Source organism: Cnephaeus nilssonii (assembly GCF_951640355.1).
Source record: "Cnephaeus nilssonii genome assembly, chromosome: 4".
Classification (NCBI taxonomy): domain Eukaryota; kingdom Metazoa; phylum Chordata; class Mammalia; order Chiroptera; family Vespertilionidae; genus Cnephaeus; species Cnephaeus nilssonii.
The window spans coordinates 86,171,938-86,199,299 of record NC_137075.1 but is presented as its reverse complement, the minus strand read 5'-3'; the positions used below and the strand labels follow the sequence as shown (position 1 = coordinate 86,199,299).

Genomic DNA, 27,362 nt, shown 5'->3' with positions numbered 1-27,362 from the left:
CTAAACCCACCGTGAGCCAAGAGGTCAGCTTGGGGAACACACAGAGCAGGTGAAAAGGGCACACAGGTGGATCTGTGGGCAGACGAAAGCTCCTCAGCAAAGCCATCAGGGCTGATCCCAATCTCTACCCCTTTTTCCTCACCCAAGATTTAAGTAGATGTTCGTGCAGCTGGTTTGTTCCTACAGAGCCAAGCGTCATGATCTTCTAAATCATTAATATCAACACACCATGCCAAGGTTCTTTCTGGTTTATTGTTTGGTAGAAAGACATGCTCTTTAACATTTGGTATAAACATCTCACAAACTGCTTCTCTTAGACTGTAAAAAAGTCAAAGCCTATTTTCTTTGAAATGGGGCCCTTGAATCTGACATTCAAGTCACCATGATAGAAACAGGAGCTGCTGTGTCTAACATTTTGGAGGACGCCTCAACAAAAGGCCTGCGAAGGCCTGCTTAAAACCTCTAGCATCTAAAGCGATCCATCTTTCTGTCCAATGCCTGTGAATAATTAAGGAGAGTCCCAAACACTTGTTCCTGATACTGAGTGTGAGAAGGCCAAACTCCAGCCTTAAATCTTTCTCTAGAAACTCGAGAAAAAGGACTTTCCTCTCCCCCTTCTCTCCAGCTGGTGTTCTCAAGTACAGATGCATGTCTTCTTGGGACCCAGGCACTAACAGTCTCATTAGGCTTCTTGAAAGGGCTTTTGGTGAAAGAAGCTTTAATTTAGGTATTGCTAGTCTTCAGCCCTTAGAAAAAGTAATTTTTGTTTTATAAAATGGGGGGAAGGGACTATTTTAAGGAATTCAACAAAAGGAAATAGGTACCTTTTATGAAAAGGACTTTAAAGCTCTCTGAGCCCACAACTTAACTGACATAACATTACTAAAGTGTCTCCACATAAAACATAGCACCTTCATGTCCCCAGCAGCTGGATGGATGAGATCTGTGCATACGGAGCATCCATTTAAAATGCCTTCACTGGAAACAGCAATTATGGCAGAGGTATGGCTACTCTTTACTCCATTCAGTCAAATCCACATCCCTGCAGGCTGCTCTCTGCAGAATTAGCTGTAAGGGAAGTAGTAAAGGTCCTGCTGGACGGCCATGAGCAGCCCCGGCACTCCCCGCACGCCCCCAAGCCGGGAAGAGAAGGCCACACTGGGAATGTTGGTCCTGGAGGTGGGATGTGGGGAGGGTATGGTTCTGAGCAGGTGGGTATCGTGGAGGCTCCAGATTCTTGTGTAGCAGTCCTGGCCCACTAGGAGAGGGGAGACAGACACGTGGCAGGTTAGTGAGAGTGCAGAGAACTTGTGTACGTGGCTTCTCATGACTCCCTGGCAGCCAGAACACAAACCCTCAAATGGAAAATGTTTCTACCGATAATAGGTAGTTTTTGAAAATCCAAGTGATGGGTCACCCTGGTGCTCTAGAACCATAACTAGTTGCATGTATTCAAAGTGACAAGCTGCACTGACGCTGTATGACAGCCTGGAGGGCTCGCTGGGTACCCGGCTAATGGGAGGGCACTGTGCTTCTCTTGGTGTCAATGGCTGTTCAAGAGGGAGCCCAGCCCACCTGGTCTTGATGACATGCAACCCATTTCCTGTTTCTAAAACATCAGCCAGGAAGAGCTAACTAATGACTTCACTACACCTGGGGACAAACTAGGGGCCACTCTCCCCAGAGCTCTTTCTGGCTTAACCGCTTAGTTCTTCAGACCCATGGTCTTCAGGGCTCAGTGATGAGGAACGCGACACTTAGCACCATTGGTTCTGGTGGTCCAGACACATGGTGTACGGACTGGAGAGCTTCAGAGGGAGAGGGCAGACACCCGAGGGACATACAGCCAGCTGCTCCTGCGCTGCAGGTGGATTCAGGTAGCGCAGTTCACTGATCACTGCAACTGGCCCACTACCCACATCTGCCTGTCAACAAGGTGTCTCTTCTCCATTATCCAGAACACTGAACTCCTCTGAGCTGAAAACCCACGGAAAAATAGACTTTAAAAGGAAGCTGCCCTGACTGGTTTGGCTCAATGGATAGAGCGTCGGCCTGTGGACTGAAGGGTCCCAGGTTCGATTCCAGTAGTTGCGGGCACATCCCCAGTGAGGGGTGTGCAGGAGGCAGCTGATCGATGGTTCTAACTCTCTATCCTTCTCCCTTCCTCTCTGTAAAAAACAATAAAATATAAGCTAACTGGTGGTGATGATGACAGTAGTAAAGAAGAGTAAGAAAGTTCTAATAAAGTGATGCTTCTTAGCCACAAAAAGGTTTTAGGGAAAAGTACTTTCTGTAGGAATAGTAGCAAACTTGAGGATCTAAGACTGAGAATACATTCCTTAATGTCAAGAGCCTACTATTTCATTTGTCAAACCACCAAACTCCCAGCTACCAGAATATTCTATTGTCCACAAACAGTATAATCTTGTAACTGCTTTCGATGGGGCTTAGTAGCTAGACAGCTCTGCTTCCTGTTCTACAGATCATGGATCCAAAGGGATGGTGTTAAAGGAACCAGGCATCAGTTTCTTTGCAATGACCTTAATTTCTTTTTTCAGCATCCTCTTCTGGAAACAAACACAAGTTCAAAGAACAGGGAGCCCAAGGTTTTCGATGGGAAGTTGCATAATGGGATAAGGTCACACTGAATGCTGACCTGGGGAACAGGTGTAAACCCTACATCCAAGTCTCCCAAACTGCTGTTACTGCACCTGCTTGCCTGTTGCTGAGATGATGTTTGTCCACTGACGTGGGAACAAAGGGCTCTCCCAGCTAGTCTCCCCAATCCCAGCAGTCCACGATCCCGTATTCTGTTCTGTTCTAGAGTAATGTCTCCCTCAGCTGCTTCAGATGCTGGGGGCCTAGGATAGAATTTGGTGAATGGAACCGCCCCTGCCCCAAGTACCAGCCACCAGGATTCCTTCTTCTTCATGCACGTGCAGGGGCAGGAGGGCGTACTCGTTCACGTGACCTTCGTACTGCCTTACACACTTAGTGGTCCTCAGGTCCCACAGCTTGATCTGAGGGAAGAAGCACAAGGGACCGTTAAGGAGGGTCCAGCAGGTACACTGGTGAACCCCAGGAATGAGGGAGGGCAGGTGGTCTCCAAATACCTCTTCCGGTTAGAAAAATCTAAGCCTCAAAATCCTGAGGCCTAGACTCCATCAAAAGCACCAGAACCAGTTTCACGTCTGTCTAGACCAGACTGGGCTCTAGCAAAGCAGCTGCCTGCACAGTCTACTCTACCTTTCCAGCCATGTCGGATGCCACCAGGCACTGCTCTTCCTGGAGGATTTTCAGAGATGTCACCGATGTGTCGTGGAACAGGCTAATGGCCTTCCAGTTATTGCTTTGATTTCGACATCGAATATCAATGGCAAAGATCTCCCCAGAGCGACAGCCATTAAACAGCAAAGGAGTCTGTGGAAAGAGGGACTGCTTGGTACCTCCCGCTAAGGCTGGGAGGGGTGCGCCCTCCAGAACACAGCCCTCCGTCCCCTCCCCCTTCCCAGCTCTCTCGGATCAGAGGTGTGGGTGTGGTTGGTCAGAGTTTGAGCCTCAGTGGAGCTGGGAGGGTTCCTTATGAAAGCAGAGAAGAACTGGGCCCCATGTGTCCCGCCAAGGTTGTCCCCACTGACTGCACTGGCTCATTAGGCTTCACTCTAAAGCCCAAGTGATGGCGCCCTATCTCCACCAAGATCGTGTGAGAAGCTGGGGTGATGAGGATGGAGTGGGAGAGATCAGAGGTCCAGGTAAGACATGGGGTCCCAAAAAGAGAGGGAGGCTGGCTGAAGAAACCAGAATTAATGAACTCTGTGCTTACTGCTGGAAGCAGATTGGCATACTACCTCCTCCACATTTCTAAAGAGAGACAGCATTTTCTGTGGAACAAGATTTTGAAATGCAGTAACACTAGAATTTTTTATTTTTAAATTTATAAAATGTGTAACTTGAAAGCTGTGTATGAAACTATTAAGGGCTATGAATTTGGAATTAAACACTGAAAAAAATGCTTGCCAGGCTGGTGTGGCTAAGTGGTTGAGTATCGACCCATGAACCAAGAGGTCCCCAGTTCGATTCCCAGTCAGGGCACATGCCCAGGTTGCAAACTCAATCCCCATTAGAGGGCGTGCAGGAGGCAGCCTATTGGATGTTTCTCTCTCATCAATGTCTCTATTCCTCTCCCTTCCTCTCTCTAAAAAAAAAAAAAATAAATAAATAAAAACATATTAAAAACAAAAAACTGCTTGTCCTATTGGCTAATCCAAGTACTACTTAAGAATTGCTAATAGTTCATTTAAACAGGAAGTTGTTTAAAGCCAGTTCAGCCTGGCCTTTCTAGATCAGTCAACTTTCACTCAGTGCAGACACATTTAAGAAACCCTTAATCCAGTGGTCGGCAAACTCATTAGTCAACAGAGCCAAATATCAACAGTACAACAATTGAAATTTCTTTTGAGAGCCAAATTTTTTAAACTTAAACTTCTTCTAACGCCACTTCTTCAAAATAGACTCGCCCAGGCCGTGGTATTTTGTGGAAGAGCCACACTCAAGGGGCCAAAGAGCCGCATGTGGCTCGTGAGCCGCAGTTTGCCGACCACTGCAATCCTTCTGATGCCATTTTCCCCTGTGAAGGGGGGATGAGGACTGCCGGTCACATGGGAATCCAATTTCAATCCCGCAAAATTTCCACTCTTGGGAAACTGTACTAGGCCCTTCCCAGGCCCACCAACCATGACAGCAAACTGCTGGGCCAAGACGTCACTGCTTGTCCCGAATGACAGCCGGTGTCCCGTCACCACGTTGGTCACCAGGACCCACCGAGACAAGCCTGACAGAGACAGAGATGAGGCGGAGAGACAAGTGTCACTTGTAATCTGGGAGAGGGATTGCGGGATATGGGGATTTAAGGTCTGAAACATCCTTTACTCTGGGAACCTGGGGTGGCAGCCACGGCTCACCTGTGCTGAAGCAGTTATTGGCCTGGATGTTTGAGGACCATGCACAGGACCAGGCCCCAGGGATCCGGAAACTGCAGAGCATGCCAGGCCGGTCTCCTGCTGAGAGAAGCAGGGAGTGTACAGCATGGCTGCCCTCGAGGGACCGAGACCTCCCCTTCACGCTGCCATGCCAGTAACCACCCGATTTGGGAAACCTCCAGGAACAGCTGCTCAGGGGCGTGCAGGAGGCAGCCGAGCAATGATTCTCTCTCATCATTGATGTTTCTCTCTCCCTCTCACTGAAAATATTTTTTAAAAAGATGCACATGCTTCCAGTACGAATCCTGGGTCAGGTTTACCAGCTCCCCACAGGTGCTTGCTGTCCCCATCCTGCGAGCTCTGAGAAGTTCACTCAGCCTGTGGTTCCCACCCCTCCTTGTCCAATCCTTCGCCAAGGAGCTTCTGGTGTTGTTGGCTGTAGCCTCTGGGAGGCAAGGACAGAGTCCTCTGTCACAGCACCCCCTTATTAAAAAGGGGGGGGGGCGGTACCTGGATGACTATTGACGAACAGTGACGCTGGGAGCAGGGTGGCACAGCCCGGAGTCTCTGCGATTCCCATGAGGCACAGCCTGGAAACTCTGTTAAGGACAGTCAAGTACAAGCTCTCCTCTGGGAGGAGAATGGGCATTAGTACCCTTCAAAAAATGACAAAAATAACACCCGTAAAGCCAGATTTAACACATTCACATTTTCCATATTTAGTTTCAGATGTTTTTAAAGGAAAAAATGTCACAGACACAGCTAAAAGCCCTCTTTGACCCCTCCCTAGCCCAATTCTCCCTTTTCCCTCACCCAGAAAGAATCACTGTTCTAAAATTGGTCTGCGTTCTAGGCCATGTTACATTGCCACAGTATATTTGTCCACTGTTTTAAAAACATATGTAAACAGTATCACACAGATCAATCTCCATTGTCTTCTAGATTTATAAGTGTTGAGGTTTATAGCCCCAGTTCCTTCATTTACACCATTCTTTGTATAAATGCATCACAATTGATTTATTCGTCTTCTGCTGGACACTTAGATTGTTGTTTCTCTTTTTGCTCTGCTGCTGGAATGAGCACCTTCCTGTCTCCCAGGGCCATGTGTGGGAGCCTTTCTAAGGCAGTGTTTCTTAATCCCAGGGAAAGAATTTAATTTTACAGTACTACATGCTATATATACACAAATATTTGAAACAAAAGTTTTATAAAATACTAGAGGCCCAGTGCAAGAAATTTGTGCACTGGTGGTGGGGGTGGGGGTGTCTCCTCAGACTGGCCTGCACCCTCTCGCAGTCCGGGAGCTCTTGGAGAATGTCCGACTGCCGGCTTAGGCCCGCTCCTGGGAGTGGGCCTAAGCCGGCAGTCAGACATCCCACTCACAGTCCGGGAATCCTCACTCCTTACCGCTCGGCTCGCTGCTCCTTAGCGCTGCCCCAGAATGCGCTTGCCAGCCGTTTGCCTGGCTTCTGGCTGAGTGGTGCTCCCAATGTGGGAGCACATGGACTACCAGGGGGCAGTTCCTGCATTAAGTGTCTTCCCCCTGGTGGTCAGTGTGCATCATAGCAACTGGCCCTTCTGCTGTTCGGTCGATTTGCACATTAGGGTTTTATTATATAGGATTTGTCCTAAGTATGAAACTGTCATATTTTCTAGTCTGTTTCACTTAAAAAATGCTACTCACAAATTGCTTTCATAGCCCACTGACAGGCCCTGACCTGCAGCGTGGAAGCTGCTCCTATGTCTATACCTAGAGTGCATGGGCCTGTGGGGTTGTAAGGTTCTTGCGTCTCCAACTTCCAACTTAAAGTGGTTATATCAATGCACTTATCCAGCAGTGTTCCCCATTCTCACATCTGTCAAATCTTGGCACTATCAGACCTTGAAAATTTGTGCTTATCTGAATGGGTAAAAAATGCCTTCCCATTATTTAAATTCGCATTTCCCTAACTACAACTGGGTGTACTGATTCATCTGATTAGTCGTGTGGGTTTCCCTTTTGAACTGTCTCTTTATATTCATTGCCTATTTTTCTATTGTACTGTCTTCTGACTGATTTGGTTCCTCTCCCTTTCCCTTCACAGCCTAATTTCTCTCAATCAGAACCTACATTTATCTCCACTCCTTGCTTTTCTTTCACTCAACTCACTAAAACCCAGGTATGACACCTTTCCAGTAAATGTTCTCTCCAAGGTCTCCAATGAGCCCTAGTTTCTGAATCTGATGAACACTCTCCAGGCCTGCCCTGTGGTCATGCAACACAATTTCTAACTACACACTCCTTTTTTTTATTTTATTGATTTTTCACAGAGAGGAAGAGAGAGGGATAGAGAGCTAGAAACATCGATGAGAGAGAAACATCGATCAGCCGCCCCCTGCACACCCCCCACTGGGGATGTGCCCGCAACCAAGGCACACGCCCTTGACCGGAATCGAACCCGGGACCTTTCAGTCCGCAGGCCGACGCTCTATCCACTGAGCCAAACCGGTTTCGGCTAACTACACACTCCTTGGTCTCCACACCATCACTCTTGGAGTTTCATCTCTGGACTCTTCCAAACACCAACACTGCCTGGCCTGGATCCCAAGCCTCTCAGACTTGTGCCTCTCCTCCACTCCTGCTCATCACTCACTCCCTCTCCACTGCCTGCTTAATATTGCAGCAGCCTTCTGTCTGAGGTCTCACCGTCATCAGCCTGTATAAGAAATGACTCCATGATCACAGTCTTCCATAGGCATCCCACATCCCTGAGGATTCAGCCTTGCAAGGCCCTCCGTAGCCAGAGACATCATGGATACCCATGTGCACGGTCTCCTGAAGAAGTCCAGAAGAACCTTACAACCCCACTGGCCCCCCCTTTCCATGCATCCCAATACCTGCATCCCTCTTACATCCAGCTGCAACATGGACATCACTACACAGACTGATCACCCGTGGAGCTGCCCATCTCCAGCACTTTGCACAGGCATTGTATATGCTCAGTAGATGTTGGTAGAATGAACACACACACACCTCATCTAAAAATGTAAATATTTGCAAAGCAATCAGGCAACATTTTTGGCAGTCTGTCTGATGCGTGCATGTCATGCTGCCTTAGGTGGTAAATATCTCTAGTGTGGAGGGCAAGGATATGGGGAAAAAGTCCTTACACATGCACTTTTAGTTACTGTGGCTGAAACCCACAGGTTTAAACAGGTTCCGATTCAGCCATCATTTGTTGAGGACCCACAGGTGCCAAGCACTGTGCTAAGTGCATTCACAGATGTTAACTGTTAACCACATGGCAACTCATGAATTGTGTGTTGGGTACCACTGTTCATCCTTTTAATAACTCATTTATTTTTATTATGGAAATGATTCAAGACAAGACTCATTAACATGTGGCTTTGGCTTGGGGTCAAACAATACTCTTCTGTGAATCACATGTCGGACAATTGTCCTATGCATCAAGAAACCCTGGGGACCCCAGACGAAGGGCCCGGCTACCCTGACATTGCACTACTGTGCTCCTAGCAAAGAAGCCCTGATGGCTCTCTGGGAAGGCAGAGACTAGAATGAAGAGTGCTCCAAAGAAGGCCATTTCCGCAAGGATCCCAGGTCCAGAGCCCACAGGCCCATGCCCCATGCCAAAGGAACCCCCTTTCTCTGATGCCTGCCTCAGCCCTCCCCTCCCCGCAGGAGGCCCACCCTATCTTGGGACAACTGCAGCTCTTGCTCCTACCTCTGCTTCAGGAGGATTGGGGGTTCCTTCCCAAGATTTTACTGCTCCTTTCTGCTTTATTCCTCTGCTAAAGTTCATAGTGACCTCAAAGTCACCCCAGGACCTCAACTACTTCCCTGAGCATCAAGGGAATCCTTGTCTTCTACCATGTGCATTGCTCTTTCTGAAAGAGTGAAGTGTGTGCAGAATGGTTCAGACTTCTAACTTCTAAGATACCACTTCACAAACCCCATAGATGCCTGTCCACAATAGGGCGTGGCCTGCCCACCAAACCTCTTCATCTGCCAAAGGATACAGAATGTGAGAATCCAAGTGGTTCAGCGAGGCCCAGCACACAGAGTTCACCTGGTGAGGAAGCACACAGCAAGACCACCACCTCAAGGAGAGAAACAGATTCTTTCTTGTGGAGTAACTTGTGGGGATAGATCTCCCCTTTAAAAGGGGCTGGAACAAGCATCCTGAGAACGGGAAAGCTCCTGTCCTAGCACACAGAGCCCTAAAGAGGAACAGGGAGGAGGTAGCCCCAGGCCTTAGTCCTCCAATATCAGCATGGGCCTCACAGTGAGACATCTGGTAAACCCTGTAGGGCAGGGATGACTTCTCTTCAACGGCAGGAAACAAACCTAACTCTGAAGGCGTACTGTATCTCATTTACCCAGAAACCATTTTCCTATCTTGTGGCTCATATCCCAAAGAACAGAAAGTCACAGCTTCTTACGGAAGCCCCTTAGACATCAAGCTTTTCACATTTATGTAAACCTCAGTGTTAGCCATGGACTGGCTGAATGACTCACACATCGTCCTGACACTGGGAGGACCCTCCACCCAGGCTACTACAGCCCACCTCCCAGGAACTATGTCCCTTATGTGGGCTCCTTCGAACCAACTCAATCCTTTTGAAGGGAAGGTCCGTACAAACCAGCTAAAGAAGCACCACTTCAAGTCTTCCCACATCTAGATTCTTTTCTCTTTCAAGACAAGGAACTCCTGGGACCCTTTTCTTCCTCCATGGGTTCTCAGGATCTACAACTCCATTTCTCCCTTGGGGAAATGAGGTAACAGAGCGCTGGCTTCTTCCCAAAGTTCTCTCCTCTCCTCTGAATTCGGCTCACCATTGCAGTGCCCCTGGGCCCCAAGGCAAGTGGGCTGCAAAGCTAAAGGGGAGGGCGAAGTACCTTCCGGTTGGTGAAGTAGAGGTTTTCGTGCATATGCACCCTGAGTGTGGGGGTCTTCAGACCACGCAGGCTGATGATGCCGTACTTGGAGCCTCCAACCTTGACATCATTCACTGTGAAGAGCCGGTCACTGTTGGTATCCGCCTGGAAGGGGAAAGCGGCTTGTAGGTGACTTCGCAGGCCTAACACTATCTGCCCATCTCTCACAGCCCTGTCTCTGCATATTCACCAGGTGAGAGCTCCTGTCCATGAGGGAGCGCAGAGATGAACTGAGGGGAACTCACTGCAAGAAAGTATTCAGGTCAAATGTCTCCCCAAACACATATGGGGGGAATGAGTCCTGGCCCCTGACACCCTTATGAGGAAGGGCTCTGCTATCGAGGTCTCCTGGGGCAAGATGTCAAGGGTCAATTCTGCAGCTTCAGCCCCTAGTCCTGTCAGCAGATCATCAGGCTGAGGCTCTTTTTTTATTTTTTATTTATTTTTATTTTTTTATATTTTTTAATTTCTTTATTGATTAAGGTGTCACATATTTGTCCTCATACCCCCATTCCCATCCCACACCCCTCCCCACGGATGCCCCAACCCCCTGTTGAACTTAACCATTGGTTAGGCTCATATGTATGCACACAAGACCTTTGGTTGCTCTCTCCCCCCTCCCCCCACCCTCCCCTATCCTCCCTCTGAGGCCCGATAGTCCGATCGATGCCTCCTTGTTTCTGGTTCTGTTGTTGTTCATCAGTCTATGTTGTTCATCATTTCCCCTAGATGAGCGAAATCATGTGTCACTAGAGATATACTTATAAGAACTGAATGTGAGACGAGCAATAATAGTTATGCTGACAGGCAAATGAATCAGTCTGTAGTGAGTTTCTTTCTGGACCAACAGTTCTTTTGAGACCCAATATCAATGTCCACCAGTTCCTTATGAGTACATGTCGGCACTGACCCCTCAGCTCTGGATGGTGGACAAATGGTGTTAATGCAGGTCCGACTCCTTCTGGTTTGGTCTCGGCCGGACCCAGGGGCACGGCTTCACCCGGACCCAGGGGCATGTGGCCTCACCCGGACCCAGGGGTTGTGCGGCCTCACCCGGACCCAGGGGCGCGTGGTGAGGCTCTTTTTTAAAAAAATATGTATTTTTATTGATTTCAGAGAGGGAGGGATAGAAACATAAATGATGAGAGAGAGAGTCATTGATTTGGCTGCTTCCTGCACGCCCCTTAAAGGGGATTGTAACCCAGGCATGTGCCCCAATGGGGAATTGAACCTTGACCTCCTGGTTCATAGGTAGACATTCAACCACTGAGCCATAATGGCCGGGCGAAACTCTGTTTTGTGTGTCTCTCTCATTTTCCTGGGTCTTCCCTAGGCCTCCAGGAAAGACAGGGCTTGCAGGGCAGGCCATGCTCTATGTGACCTCGAATCCCCAGTCTACCTGAGCAGTTTGGCTCCTTCTGTTTGCAGTGGATCCTCTGCCAACATTTCCCTGGACCCTGGACTCAAGTAGTTGGCCCTGGCTTCCAGCCCGGGTCTAACCAAGAGAAGATTTTTGCTCCTTGTAAATGGCATGATGATAGTGGGTGTGCAGGCCAAGGGTCACAGGCTTACAGGCCCCTGCTACTCAGGTCAGAACAGCAAGCAAGGGAGTAACCTGCTGTTGCTACTGAGGACACTGGAGTGCTAGGGTTGGCCACCAAATCCTGCCCAGTATAGGAAAGAGTAGAAGCTCCCGAACCACTGTGTACCCTTCTGATGGTTCTGTCAATGTGAGGTGGGCCCCGATTCTCATGTCAAATGACAGAGCTGTAGTAGGGGTGACAATGGTCATCATGGCCTTCCTTGCCAGCTGGGCACTTGCCAATGGGTAGCCAGTAGGTGCTTGTTAAAACTATAAAAACTAGTGGACACATGCTTTTATGCAACTGGCATCTACACAGCCAGGCGTGATGGGAGCCAATGCTAGGGCATAAAAAGTGTCGGGCATGGCAGCAACACCCCCGGCATCCACACGTGGCTCGCTCCCACTCACCATTATGAGGTTAAATCGGTCGCTTGCCAAAGCGGAGGGATCGGAGCTGTGAATCTGAACCTTCTTCCTCTCCATGCAGCTCACTCGCAGCTCATGGGCTAAACTGCAGGGGGAAAGAGAGGGGCGGGCAGGGCATGGGCACCACACCAGACACCCATGAGGAAGATTCAGAGCTTCTGCCCTGCCCCACACCCTGAAGACCACCTCACCTTGTTGGCCCTCTCCGTTATTTCTCAGCAATGGAAATGAGCAAGATCCCAAATAAATCCAATTTAGAACTCTTAGAAAAACTAAAGCAAAGGAATGAGCGGCCCATTTACAGGGTCAAAGAAAGTTAGAACTAGAGGAATCTGTTTTTGGATCATCTGGTACAACTCTTTCTCTTGAGACCAAGAGAAGGTGCCTGAGAAATGAAACACGCTGAGGGACACACACCCAGCTAATGGGAAGAGCCCAGGCATGCAGCCGTCCATCTTACTGCCCCTTTCCCCTCCACGTCATGCTACCTCTCCACGAAGGAAAAAGCATGTTTTAGGGCGAAGAACAGGTCTTTTTACCTAGATATTTATCTCTTTTAGGGAAATGAAGGAGAGGCATGTTCCTACCTGCCCTGCCTCATACCTCCTGCATGGCTGGCCTCCACGGAAGGCGGCCTCGCTCCAAGATGAGAGCTGTGTCCCCTATAAACCACCCAAACTCATGGTGTTTCTTCACACAGTGGGAGGCAGCAGAACACAGGGGTTAGGAGCTCAGGTTTGGGAGTCAGACAGATCCCATCCTTTCTGGCTTTACTTTGAGAAAAATCACTCTGAGCTTCAGTCTCTTCTAGAAACCAGAGGAAGTGTCTACCTATCTCATAGGGCTTTAGCTAAAATTATATCAGGAATCACAAGTACTTAAGTAAAGTTTAATGCACATACATCTATTTAATGTTCCATTTTTTGTAACTTATTAGGTAAAAAGGAAGCAGAAATCTCACAGGGATGAAGTTATAAGACCCACTACTAAACCAAACACGATTTATAAGTAACAGAGAAAACATCCTGAGAAATTTCTGCCCAATTTCTCTGCCGAGGTCCCCTCTCCGCTCTCTGGCTCCTGCAGAAGCCTGCCCCGTGCTCCAGGAGTGATCCTCTCAGGGCTGGGGTCAGCAGCAGGCGGCAGGCTGTGAGCTAGAGCGGCAGGCTGTGAGCTAGAGCGGCAGGCTGTGAGCCAGAGCGCCTCAACTGTGGAGGCTCCTCACAGAGCAGCTCTGTGGTCTCCTGACTGGATTCTTGGACCGTGGAAATAAAAAACAGAAAAAGAATACTCGTGAAGAAAACATAACGAGGCACTGACTTACCGGCAATAACTGGTGGCATTGAGAAAACCCAGCTTGCTTTTTTGTAACAAGGAAGTGGCATTAAATCCCATCCTGGTTATTTTCTAAATTAAAAAACAGCAACAACAAAAAGATAGACTCAGTGAAGTTTTATGTTATACAATAACAGAGAATATTTTTAGTTCCATAGGATGCAATGAAGAAACAGGTATTCAATTGGCAGAAATTATATGCTATAAATTTGATGGTCTCCTTGGCTAGTCTCCAATCATGGCAAGAGGAAAAGCATATCACAAGCAAGAATGTGTGACAGGAAGGTCTGCTCAGTGCCTCTGTCCACGCCCCCCAGTCAAGCTATACTTGGGGAGAAGCCACCAAGCTAGTGAGTGCAGGAACGGCACTGGACACTCAGGTCTGCATCGTGCTTTCCATTCCACCTATGGTGACCTGGGGGCCCAGATTTCCCATTCTGTTGCCCCATAACCATCCAAATGTCCTGGCATCTAATCCCCAGAAGGGATTTAAGAAACCCTCATATCCAAACCATATACCCTGGTTTTCTATTCAAAATATACAGTTACTGAAACTATCATGCTGCTTTTCAAGATTCCCTCAGGGAAGGACAAATGTTAGAATTACTGATGAAACTTTGCAAATTGGGAAAGTGGAGTGGGAGGAGATTGCTCGCTTGTTCTTCTTCTCTTCGTCAGGTTTCTGTCAGGGAAAAGTCAACACCACACTCACTAAGCGGAGTGTGCAGGGGCGCTGAATGCCGGGCACCTGCCTTCAGCCGTGCATGCAGGCTGGCAGGAGTGCGGGGGACAGGCGGCCCCCGGAGCGTGGAGCCCACCTTGGTCTGCCTGTCCTCTTCCTCTAGCAGCTGCAGCCTTTTGTGCTCCATTGCCTTCTGCTGGATGCCCTCCTTCGTGAGGGGGTTGCAGTTGTTGTGTCCAGGGAGCAAGCGGAAGTACCGATTCTTTTCGGGGTCAAAGTAATACCCTGGTAGATCTTTAGTCAAAAGAAATAAAATCCAATTTAAAATACTGTGACCGGACCCATCTAGAAAGGAGCCCGGAGCCTGTCCACCCCCGCTCACAGCTGCCTATCTTTTCTAAGGGGTGGGAGGTGGGCTAGCATTGTCAGTCACCATCCTGGGCCCAGTTCAGGGCTGGGGGCGCTGTTTGCCTCAGGATCACAGTTCTTGGAGTACCTAGTTCCTCCCTTTACTGTTCCGATTTGCTCCCAGAATTTCCTCTAAGCCCGAATGAGCTGGTGACACACATGGAGTTCACCCACATGCAAGTGCAGACACACAGGAGGAAGGGCGGCCCGGACAGACATAACCAGTTGACCAGTCAGGACTAGGTTTCATCTTTCCCTGTGGGCAGGGCCAGGGGAGTCCTCACCAGCAGACTGCCTTACCTGGCACAGAAGAACTCCCAGCTGTGCTGGACGAGGTCGACGGGACCTCCTCATCGCCATGGTCAGAGTCCTGTGGGCTTTGCTCTGCCCCTGTGTTACACCTGTCGACACAATCGTGGTAACTTGCAGTGAAGGGCTGGCGCCCCAGTCATTCTCTGACTGTGGGGTCCTGGCAGGGGTAGCTCAGGCAGTGCCACAGCCTTCACCCCTGACCCTCTCACCTTCCATTACTTGGGAAGCATTAACCCCGCTTTTCCTTACAAGTAGTTTACCTATTGCAAATACACCAGTTAGAGCAAGGTTTTGTCTCTCATCCTTAAGAAGATTCATGTCATTCCTTTTCTCATCTCCTCACTTGAGCACTTCATGAGGTCTTCTGGAATTTTCCAGATGAAAAGAAGACCAGAAATCTTTGCCAATAAGAATTCTACCATACATCCCTATGTTCATAGCAGCACAATTTACAATAGGTAAAATTTGGAAACAGCCTAAGTGCCTATCAGCAGATGAGTGGATTAAAAATCTGTGGTACATCTACACAATGGAATACTATGCTGCTATAAATAAGAAGGAACTTTTACCATTTGCAACAGCATGGATGGACCTGGAGAGCATTATGCTAAGCAAAATAAGCCAGTCGGAGAAAGATAAATATCACATGATCTCACTCATATGTGGGATATAATGAACAACATAAACTGATGAACAAAAATAGATCCAGAGACAAAGAAACACTGAACAGACGGTCCAACCTCAGAGAGAAGGCAGGGGAGATGGGGGGGGGGCGGGGTAAGATATCAATCAAAGGACTTGTATGCATGCATATTAGCATAACCAATGGACACAGACACTGGGGCGGTGGGGGCGTGTCCTGGGGGCGGGTGTGGTGGGGGAGGGAGGTCAATCAGGGAAAAAGGAGACATATGTAATACTTTAAACAAACAAACAAAACAACAAAAAGGAATTCTACCAGCTGGGCTCATTTGTCAGCTCTACAGCAGTTATAAGGCCAGGTGAATTTCATTCTTTACTGGATCCAGCAATATAGTTTAAATTGTACTTGGCAACCCAATCTTATAGATGGAGAAACTGGGGTTCAGGACACAGAGGTCATTTGCTCAGTAATACTGAGATAGAGCCATGGTTTAAACACTCATTTTGCAAAGCTACAAGCAGCTTCCATGGCAATTATAGGCTAAAGGATATAATGATAGTGCAAGAGACCTAATTTTAGAATCCCGATAAAATCCTCTTTAAAATCAAGAACTTCCCCTCTCGCCCCACACCAAAAGGAGCACAAATTGCAAAACTAGGTGGAAGGAATGAAAGAACTTTCTCTTTTGTCTATAAATACTAACGATGCATGGTTTCAGGGAAAATTTATTCTCCCTTTTTATGGCCCAGAGTTTCCTGTGATCAGGAAGCTCGTCTATGATCAGCAGCAGGAGGGAAGGAGGATTAAGTGTCATGACAAATGTCTGTGTTTCTAGTCCAAGGGCTGCTGCTCCATGCTTTCCACATGGAGCGCAGAAGGCGGCTGTCCAGTGTGTTTCCACACAACTCGGCCAAAGCCGAGCTGAGACTCTTGCACAGATCTCACTGTACTACGCACTGTGCTCTTTGGGAAGGCCTGGGGCACAAAAAGTATCCACGGTTCTCCTTTCAAAACATACAAACACTGGGCACTGCCCTGATCTTGCTACAATATTGGTCAAGTCTGGGACTCTGACTTAGAGTAATATTTTATTCTGCACCTAATGAGGTCCATCCCTTACGAAGGGCCTAACCAAGAGCCAGGCAGCCCGTTAGGGGCTTTATATACATCATTGTGAACTTCACAAGTGAAGTATTGTACAAGAGTAACTCAGAGTGATTAAGTAACTTGCCCATAGGAAAAAGCAGTGTGTCAAACTCAGACTTCTTAATTCCAAAGACCTGGTTCCTTCCACATTTTTTAAAAATATGTTTTTATTGTTTTTTTATAGAGAGAGGAAGGGAGAGGGAGAGGGAGATAGAAACATCAATGAGAGAGAAACATAACCGATTTGGCTGCCTCCTGCATGTGCCCTGATCAGGAATCAAACCGGTGACCTCTTGGTTCGTAGGCTGACGCTCAACGGCTGAGTCACACCAGCCAGGCCATTCCACATTTTGATGCTTTTTGTTATTGTTTAGTTTAAGCTGGTCTAAAGAAGCATCATGGCCTTTGACACCTTATAACTAGAAATCTGTCCATTTTGAAAGGAGGTCTGGAGTATGGAAGTTTTAAAATTGGCAGACAGGTCCCCTTGGTGAGGTGGGGGCTGTGCAGACTTCTTACGGCCAGAAGTCACACCAGCAACCCTGACTGTGAAGAGGTGTCCTCTCCTGCTGCCATGAGGTGATGGGGAATCTTGTTCTGAGACTAGATTGCTTGTATTTCCTTCATGCAGTAAAATAAGTAGAGGGGAGCCCGGCCAGCGTGACTCAGCGGTTGAGCGTCGACCTATGAACCAGGAGGTCAGGGTTTGATTCCCGGTCAGGGCACATGCCCGGGTTGCGGGCTCGATCCCTGGTGTGGGGCATGCAGGAGGCAGCCAGCCAATCCATGATTCTCTCTCATCATTGATGTTTCTCTCTCTCTCTCCCTCTCCCTTCCTCTCTGAAATCAATAAAATATATTAACCTTTTGCACTCAGATGTCGAGTGTGACTCGACACAGTTAGCATTGGTAGCAGCTCTTTTTATACTCTTTGAATGTATCGATAATTTGAAATATAAAAAAATCCAAATAAATAAGTTTGTATGAAAAGAAACTCCAGTTTTTTATTCTACTGCTGCGCTTTGTAAAATCTGGGGTATTTAAAAAATTAAATCCTGAGTAGAATAAAGGAATCGAGAAAAAAGCAAGCGAGTGCAAAGGGTTAAAAAAAAAATAGCCCTAACTGGTTTGGCTCGGTGGATAGAGCATCAGTCTGCGGACTGAAGGGTCCTGGGTTTGATTCCGGTCAGGGGCATGTACCTTGGTTGCGGGCACATCCCCAGTAGGGGTTGTGCAGGAGGCAGCTGATTGATGTTTCTCTCTCATTGATGTTTCTAGCTCTCTCTCCCTCTCCCTCTCCCTCTCCCTTCTTCTCTGTAAAAAATCAATTAAAAAATATATATATAAAAAAATAAGTAGAGTGGAAAATGTTTATATTGGAATTTCAACTAAGTATTCACTAGGCTTTATTTTTTAAGCTGGGTGGAAGGTACACATTCATTGTACTATTCTTTATACCTTTTGTGTTTTTAAATACTGTATTTTATATATATGTATACACTAGCGTTCCCGTTGCAGGAAAAATCCTGCAATAGGGTTTCCTGCTGCACTCTACCCCACCCTGCCTGCTCTCCTCCCTTGTCCCCTGCCCCGCGATCTCCGCCAGCCCCCCTGCTTTTGTAACTTCTCCGCCAGCCCGCTCTCCTTCCTTCTTCCCTGGCCCCGCCTCCGCTCCTCCCTTCTCCCCCGGCCCGCCTTCTCTGCCAGCCCTCCTGCTTTTCCCTTCTCCCCCAGCCCCGCCTCCGCTCCTCCCTTCTCCCCCTGGCCCCGCCTCCGCTCCTCCCTTCTCCCCTGGCCCCGCCTGCTCAACTTCCTTCTCCCCGGCCCCGCCTCCGCTCCTCCCTTCTCCCCTGGCCCCGCCTTCTCAACTTCCTTCTCACCGGCCCCGCCTCTGCTCCTCCCTTCTCCCCCGGCCCCGCCTCCGCTCCTCCCTTCTCCCCCGGCCCCGCCCCTTCTCCCCCAGCCCCGCCTGCTCAACTTCCTTCTCCCCCGGCCCCGCCTCCGCTCCTCCCTTCTCCTCCCCCCCAGCTTGCTTGCTTCTCTGCAGCTTTGCTCCCTTCTGCAGCTCTTGGCTTCTTTCTATGCTGTCGCGATATGCAAATTAGCCGCCATATTTGTTTTGATAATTTGCATATTCATCCTGATTGGTTGGTGGGCGTGGCTTGGGCGTAGCGAAGGTGCGGTCAATTTGCATATTTGTCTATTATTAGATTAGATAGCTTCTTTCTCAGGATTTACTGAATTAATTACATTTCCAGAATGTTATTTTCATTAGATGGAAAAAAAAAAGACAGGAAAAGAGAGAGGGAGTCTATAAAATGGAGAAGCAACTCTCCTTCAGTAGTATCAGATAATGTCTACTCTAAGCTCATGGCTAATGCTCTGGCCAGAAGTCATGGTCACTCTGAAAACAAAGAAGAGTGGCCATCTCTCCTCACTGCTCAGAGTGTGGCAGGCAGGCTGACCTGCAGCAGCAGCATCCCCTGGGAGCTTGTTAGAAGTGCAGACTCTCGCTGGGCCCCACCTCGGACCCTGCATTTTGACGAGACGCCCAGTGACCCACGTGCACGGGAGGGTGCTGGACATACTGAATGGCACTGGGGAATGGGGAACAGCACTTGCCTCTCGTTAGCTCTGTGTTGTCTGAGTCGAGGGTTCTGCCGCTGGCTCCTTCTTCCATGTCTTCTACTTTTCCAGGTGCTTTTATGCATTTCTGCTCCTACATGAGAAAAAAAGGAAAATTACATACAAACATGTGGGTGCATGCACTTTCTGTTCACTTCTTTTTTTTTAATTTTTTAAAATTTTATTTTATTGTTTAAAGTATTACAAATAGTAGTACATATGTCTCCTTTTTTCCCCCATTGACCTTCCCCCGGCCTCCCCTACCCCCTGGCACATGCCGTCACCCCACCCCCACCCCAGTGTCTTGTGTCCATTGGTTATGCTTATATGCATGCATACAAATCCTTCAGTTGATCTCTTACCCCGACTCTGTTCACTTCTTGATAGTCCCTTCATGCTTACAACCAAGCCCAACCTGGTTGTCATCAAAGCCGCCATCCCAAGCCTCATCTGTAAAAGGCTGCCCTCCAGGTGGGGACACGATAAAATACAATGTGTCTGAAGCCACTTTTCTGGCTGAGTTCTCCTACCTCACAGTTGACACCTGGCCTGACAAGCTGCTAACCTCTGATCCCTGGGTCACTGTGTGAGTTGTTGACAGACTCTCACAATTACTTTAAGACAATAGTTTGAGCCTGACATGAGATCTCTCTTAAGTTGTGCTTCTTTCTTCTTCTTACCAGATCATACCAGAACACATACTTTTTCCTTCAATCTATACACATCCTGTTTGCAGAGAACAGTTTAGTATTGATGAGCAGGGAAAATTGTGAACATAATTAGTCGGGGGCTAGTGTGTATGACTTCTCAGAATGCTTTCTAAAGAGTGTTTTAGCTTCGAGCATACACTAGCAGTTGAAAGGAAGGATGTGAACAAACTTTAAAAAAAAAAAAGGAATGAGATGAAAGCACTTCTTAGTAACATTGATATTGCCATAATTATTTCAAGTAGCTTTTAAAAATCTTATCTTTTATAACCTGAATCTATCACTTAATCATCAAAATATCACAAGTCTTTGCAATGGGAATCACATTCCCATTAAAAGACTTATATAAAAAGACTAAATTATGGTCCAAGGATCACCTGCTGTAAGTTTCAGGCTTTCTCAACATCTGGGGATTTTTTTCTCTCCACTCACTGGAGACACTGATGACATCTTACCTAATAGATTTAAAAAACACATTCAAATGCCGTAACAAAATTGGGAAAAAAATGGGTTGAATGTAACCAAAGAATAGAAGTCTACTTGTCTATATATATATATATATATATATATATATATATATGTGTGTGTGTGTGTGTGTGTGTGTGTGTGTGTGTGTGTATGTATGTATGTATATATTGATTTAAGAGAAGGGAGAGATAGAAACATCAATGATGCAAGAAAATCATTGATCAGCTGTCTCTTGCCCATCCCCTACTGGTGATGGAGCCAGCAACCTGGGTCTGGGTATATGCCCTGACTGGGAATCAAACGGTGACCTCCTGGCTCATAGGTTAACGCTCAACCACTGAGCCATGCGGGCCTGGGCTCCAACTTCTACTTTGGAGTTGAGAGTGCCTGTTAGCATCAAACAGAGTGCTAGAAGTCTGGACCTACATTCCAGAATTCAACATTTACTCAACCACTTCCGTGTCAACCTATGATTGTGAATTGGGGTTATTTCGATTCAAAGAAAGAAAAATTTAATGAGTATGGTACTTAACTAAATATTTCACAAATTCTATAACAAATTTCTTGATTTGCTAGTAGGAATGTAAAATACTGCCACCACTTCAGAAAGTTTTGCAGTTCCTCAAAAGATTCAACATAGAGTTACCATATCAGCCAGCAAAAATGAAAACACATGGTCACACAAAAATTTTGAGAGGAACATTCATAGCGGCATTATTCATAATTGCCTAAAAGTGGCAACAGCCCATATTTCCATCAGCTGATGAATGCATAAAAATGTGGCATCTCCATACAACAGAATGTTATTTGGCCATAAAAAGAATGAAGTACATGACACAACAAGGATGAACCCTAAAAATATATGCTAAGTGAAAGAAGTCAGATATAAAATTGAACGATTCAACGTATATGAAATCTCCAGAATAGGCAAATCCAGACACACACACACACACACACACACACACACACACACACACACAGTATGTTATAGGGGCTGGGGTGGAGGGAGAGGAGGCAGAGAATAAAGAGACTAACTGATACAAAGGTCTTTTTTTTGAGACTAAGGGAAAGGTTATACCTTATTAACTAGGTGGTAGCTTGATAAAATTTTTATAGAATTTTAAATGACATATGATAGTCTATGTGTACTTATGCTTTCTTAGATTCCACCAGATTACTAGCTTTTCAAAAGCTGTAGCACTGCCCTGGCTGGTTTGGCTCAGTGGAGGGAGCGTCGGCCTGCGGACTGAGGGAAGGGCACATGCCCGGGTTGTGGGCTCGATCCCCAGTGGGGAGGTGTGCAGAAGGCTGCCGATCAATGATTCCCTCTCATCATTGATGTTTCTATCTCTCTCTCCCTTCCTCTCTGAAATTAATTAAAAAACATTTATTTAAAAGCTGTAGCACCATATATACTTTAGTATGACAGCAGTTTTGTTTTAAAACCATCATCAGATTATTGTGACTTTTATTTACTAGTAAAATAAAACTTATGCTTCATGCATTTGTAAAACACAGATCTACTGGTATCATATTTCTTTATTCTGTTTGGTCCACACTGTTGAAAGGTAAATTTACAGATCAAATGATAGGATACTTTATGTTTCAGTAAAAGCTTAAGAATGGAAAATGTCTTTTTACTTAAAGTTTCATGAAATAGAATTTACATTTAACAGAATGACTAGATGAGATCTTTTTCTGGAGTCAACCTAAAAGAAGCTAAGTGGAATTGGCAGATCTTTTAGATTTTGTTGTCAACTTACTACTTATAATAGCACTCCCAGCCATGTACAGTGCATTAATATGAAGTACCTTGAAATCCAAAGGGGTGAGGGCTCATACAAAAAGATTACATATTACCAGGTAGGAGTTTGAAATGCCTAGGTGTGTAATATTTTTAAAATCTTAATTTTCAGTCAGCATAAATTTCCTTTAATTTTCTCTATTTTCAGTCCCATTTCATTTTGAGGCTTAACATAGCAAGCCAGTATAGTTTTAAATATAGTAATCCTGGATTCTAAGTTATTTTAAGATGAAAAGAGAAAAAAGAAGTGTACTTAGGGAAACTAATTTCTTCTTCTTTAACATCTAACTCATCATCTTCTGCTTGTTGATCCTTTCTTAGTCAACAGGTAGACACCTGTCCTGCTCCAGAGACACTCTTAGCTTACAACAATCTCTGAAAAGGCAACTTTTTTGAATTTGCCCTTACAATATCTAAACAAGATGGATAATCTGGGAGATACCTAGAGCTTCTGAAAAAACCTCTAAATCTTCCTCATCAATCTTTTGTATATTTTGGTAGACAGCAGAGTATACCTCCAAAGTTTTGCTGTGAATAGCATTTCAGTAGTGATAAATTCTGAATATATATTTATATCCTTTATCTGCTTTTTAAGCATACCAATAGTTTCCTCCAGATAAGTGTTGTTTGGGTAGCATCCACTGTAGCTCTCTGTAATAGGAAACAGGTCCATCCGTTTGCTGACTTGTCTGCTTAGCTTCTCCATTCCTTACTGCTAATGTTGCTTTGCGGTCATCCCATTTCATTTTTACAATGGTTCCAATGAGCTTTCAAAAGTTCAACTCTTTTGGCTCCAAGTCTTTCAACCTCCACTTTTCGATAATCCTGAAGTTTCAACCTTCACTTGTTGCAAAGACCTGAGCAGTTTTTCAGGACCTGCTTCAAATTTGGGGTCTCTCTAGAGACCTATTCATGGATCTCATTCACCCAGAGGTTGACTTTGTCTCGCAGTCTGGCAGTTTTCCACACAGGAGTGGCAAAGATTTGGCCCTGCTCTCCAAAGTGCTAGTGCTTTTGCTTTGAGCATTTCACAGGTTTCTGGATAAATAGTGTCTTTGCCCCAAGACACCATTCCAGGCTTGCCTGAAAAATCCGGAAGGTGTAGGCCCAGAAAAATCCCAGACCCAGGAACCTTAAGGCTTGTGGGGTGGGGGCGGTGCTAGGCCACAAAAGGTTGCAGTCAGCCTCCTTCCTGGCTGAACGCCTCAGGCACACCTTGGTCCCCTCACTCTAGGCCAGAGGTAGGTCCAGAACCCTCCGAAGGCTGAAATTCAATGTGAGCCAGAGGCTCTACTTGCCCCACCTAAGCCTTCAGGCGGGGCAGGCGCCTGGGACCCACTTGGGGTCATACGGTTTCTTTTTGGGGTGATAAATGTTCTGGAATAAGAGATATCATGTGATGGTCACACAATCTTTCGAATATACTACAAGTTGTACACTTTCAAAAAGTAAATTCTATCTCAAAAACAAAGATTTACTATAGCAGTACTTTAATAATTAAAGTAAGAAACATCCTAAATAATTTAATGAACAACATAAACTGATGAAAAAAAAATAGACCCAGAGACATAGAAGCATGGAACAGACTGTCAAACCTCAGAGGGAAAGCGGGGGTGGGAGGGTAGGATCAACCAATGAACTCTATGCCTATAATGCATAACCCAAGGACACAGACAATAGGGAGGTGAAAGCTTGGGGTGGCGGTGGAGGCGGGGGTGGGGTAGGAGAGGTCAATGGAGGGGAGAAGGGGGACATACATAATACTTTCAACAATAAAGGTTTAAAAAATCCTCCTATCTAATAATAGAGTAACATGTAAATTACCATCACTCCGCTATGCCCATGATTGGGCGGCAGGAGGCTGGGGGGCGGGACTCGGGGTGGCCTATCTGGCCATTGAGAGGCACGGATCTGCTGCCACTGAGGGGGCTACCCTGCTGTTGAGAGGCGCAGGGGGCGGGACTCCCGCCCCCTGCACTTCCCAACGGCCAGATCCACAGCCACTGAGGGGGCCTGCCGCAGACACCCAGCTGAGCCTCTCAACAGCAGGGTAGCCAGGTGTCCGTGGCAGCCCCCCTCAGCGGCTGCGGACCATCAAAAGCGTGGGAGCTGGGTGCCTGTCTGCTTCGGCACCAGGCCATTCAGAAGCCTCTGCCGAGCCGGAGGCTTCTGAAAGGCCTGGTGCACCAGCGGACAGGCACCCAGCTCCACTGCGAAAAGCGAAAGCGTGTAGGGGACCCTACATGTGCATGATTCAATCATGCACTGGGCCTCTAGTAAATAAATAAAATGAAACAATGATACCATTTAAAAAAACAATGATTTGGAGGGGGATGACATTTTTGTGGAACTATGTTGGCAAGGGTCCCAACAAAAAAACAATTTCAGAGGGGAAAAAAAAAATCCTAAATATCCAACAACAGGAGAATTAAGATTATAGAGACTACAGGACTGTAATGTGGAAATGCTGATGCCATCGGTTTATGGAGCAGAATACAAAATGACCTCTACAAGGAGCCTGCTGTGCCCACCCTGGGTGGGTATTTTTTTTTAACTCCACCAATGAGGAAACAGGCTTAGAGGGCTAAGTATTGTGGCCCTGCTGGTCTGGTGCCTGGGCTTGGTGACCACAGGACGCCCAACTACAATTTCCATCATTATTTAAAACGAGAGTCTGGGGATTTGGAATTTTGTTTGTTTTCTCCAGAAAGTTGTCACACAACGTTTTCTTCCCTTCTTGCTCTCTGATTTACAAGACAATGTCTCCACACCCATCAAGGGGAAGGGGGTATCATGGTTTCTTAGGTCAAGTGGGGAGACATAAGGCTTTCTGGACACGCAAGTACTGACGTGGAAAAGGTGGCTTTCCCACTTGACACACTCGGTGTATGTAACCCCGAAAGTGTGGGTTCCACCCTGGGCTCCACTACTTACTACTACTTTTGCTTCCATTCGGCCAGCATCTGCAGGGACAGAGTCAGACCCACTGCGCAGCCCCCTGCCCCACCCCCAGGGGCTGCCCAGGCCCCTTGCCTGGGCTCAGCCTCCCCCCGGTCTCCAAGGAGTTTGCTCCTGGCCTCACACTGATGCTGGTACCCCTGCTCTGCCCGCTGGCTGTGGACCCACCAGGACCCGCCTGGTCGAAGTTCCTCTGCTTCAGGTCCAGGGCGTGCGTTACCTTAGGCAAGTGGCCATCTCAATGGGCCTCTGACTGTGTCTGACTGAGGTACTACCGACCACCCCACAGGCCCGGTGAGCGGAACACTTCGCGACGGTCCGGCCTCTGCACAGTGCCTAGCACTGGGGGGTCTGTGAGCGCTCGGCCTGCCACAGCTGCGACCCTGACCTGTCGGAACCGGCCCACCACAACCGGAACTTGCAGGGAAAACGCCGCCAAGGGCTCGCAGGACGGCCACTGGCAGGTGTTGGGTGGCACCTTCGGCATCGGGGTTTCGAAGAGCGCTCCTTCAGGTCCGACCCTGAGCAGCGACACTCGTGGAGTCCACCCGCACCGTGTCTGCGGCTGCGGAACCGACCCGACGGGACAAACCGGGCTCCTCCAGTCCAAGAACCCCGCACACCCGGAGCGCGCCCGCCCAGCTCCCACCCACGCCACGGTCAGGCCGGCGACCCACGTGCTCGGCTCCTCCCCTCCCCTCCCCTTCCCCCCACGCCCCTGCCCCATCCCGAGCTCTGTCCAGGGGGCGGCAGCAGCAGCCCCTGGACCGACACCAACGGTCACCGCAGCCGGCAAAGACTTACTCGATTAGAGGGTGCTCCCCGGCTCGCCCTCGGGCCCAGGCTCGGCCGAAGTAGTGGCGAGGCGTGGAAGGACCCGGAAACACCGAGATTCAGCGCCCACCAGTTAGCGGCGTCCGTTGCAGTGCTTTCGCAGCGGATAGGGCCATGGCGGCCGCCCCTTCCTTCTCATTGGACAAGGCTTCTGACCGTCTACGCCAATAGGGTGGATCCTACGGGGAGGGCGGGGACTGGGGGGGTTCGGCTCCGCCCAAGGCTGGCGAAGCGGCCGCGTGTCCGCAGGCGTGTTTGGGACCGGCGCGTTTGGGGGCGGGGCATGACGCTAGTGGGCGGGGCGGGGGCGGGGCTGGAGGCTGCGCTGGAAACCCAGAAGCTCCAGGCTGCCGTCTCCAGAGGGTTGGGTAGCGCCGGCTAGGTTCTCTGCTAGTTAGCAGCCCATGGATCCAGCCTGTGGAAGTTCTCTTGCCCCTCGGAGAGAACTGAGCCATGGGGAAGGAGGAAGGATTGTGTTGTGGGAAGGGCGAAGGAGGCTCTGAGATGAGGGAGGGAAAAAGGAGCGGGTGAACAGGTTGGTGGTGTCTTCAGCAGCGACAGCAGGAGGCTGCGGCTGCTAATCCGAGGTCCGCGTAGCTCCAAGGTGCAGGGGAGATTGCCCAAAACTGCAGTCAGAAGGCCTCTCTTCTAGGTTTAGTTCTGTTTCCGACTTGATGTGGGACCGAGGGCGAGTCTCTTCCCTTTCTGTGCCTTGATTTCTTATGTTGAAACAAGGCAGTTGACCTGATGTTCTGAGGTTCTTTCCAGCACAAAGTTTGTTCACATAACCAGTATTTTTCAGCATATTCTCAGTGCTGTGCCTGTATTTCGGGTATCTGCTGACAGACATCAGATCTTCTAAAAGGAAAATGGAAGCCTGTGATGGGCACTTGACCAGAAAGGACAGTTTTGTGAAGAGAGCTGGGTTCACATAGGCCAGGGTGGGTTGGTTTTTGCCTCAAATGGGCCTGGTGTGCCATGTGCCTTCCATGCTAACCGGGGCCCCTGTGAGTGGTTGAACCCATTGGAATTTAGGTTGTAGGATTTATCAACTGTACCTGTTTGTGAAATCATTTTAATCAACAACAAAGAAGGTAGGATTTCTGCTCTCAAAGAATGTATAGGCAGCCCAGCCCAGTGGCACAGTGGTTGAACCTACGAACCAGGAGGTCATGATTCAATTCCCAGTCAGGGCACATACCCGGGTTATGGGCTCAATCCCCAGTGTGGGGCGGGCAGGAGGCAGCCGATCAATGATTCTCTCCCATCATTGATGTTTCTATCTCTCTCCTTTCCTCTTTGAAATCAATAAAAATGTATTAAAAAAAGAATTTACAGATAAATGCACTCCTGGAGTAGGGAGAGGTGGTGAGAGGAATGAGAGAAGCGAGTATTTTCAGAATGAAGGACAGCTTCATGGAGCTTGAGCGGCCTGAAAGAGAAGACAGAGAGAAATTTTAAGCTGTACACATAACCTGACTCAAGGCATAGTGAGGCCTTCCTTTTGGCTGGTT

General features: G+C 47.9%; 1 protein-coding gene and 1 pseudogene across 3 annotated transcripts; both read right to left on the bottom strand.

Annotated features, from left to right (window-relative positions):
- Positions 1-233: 233 nt before the first annotated feature.
- On the bottom strand, positions 234-25,912 carry DCAF4 (DDB1 and CUL4 associated factor 4). 2 transcript variants are annotated; one of them, XM_079768092.1, is made up of 14 exons: positions 25,819-25,912; positions 19,075-19,171; positions 14,652-14,752; positions 14,080-14,237; positions 13,251-13,333; positions 11,909-12,011; positions 9,877-10,020; positions 8,997-9,046; positions 5,490-5,569; positions 4,962-5,060; positions 4,734-4,831; positions 3,247-3,420; positions 2,906-3,020; positions 234-1,258 (listed from the first exon to the last, which is right to left on the bottom strand). In XM_079768092.1, the coding sequence occupies exons 2-14, from the start codon at positions 19,161-19,163 to the stop codon at positions 1,065-1,067; spliced, it is 1,488 nt and encodes a 495-aa protein (XP_079624218.1). In that variant the 5' UTR covers positions 19,164-19,171; positions 25,819-25,912; the 3' UTR covers positions 234-1,064. The 2 variants fall into 2 exon arrangements, with proteins under 2 accessions (XP_079624218.1, XP_079624219.1); XM_079768093.1 differs by having other exon boundaries at positions 4,962-5,057.
- Positions 22,420-25,501, bottom strand: LOC307098308 (CBY1-interacting BAR domain-containing protein 1-like; annotated as a pseudogene). The gene is made up of 3 exons: positions 25,403-25,501; positions 25,139-25,234; positions 22,420-23,061 (listed from the first exon to the last, which is right to left on the bottom strand). The product of its transcript is annotated as a CBY1-interacting BAR domain-containing protein 1-like (transcript).
- Positions 25,913-27,362: the final 1,450 nt, after the last annotated feature.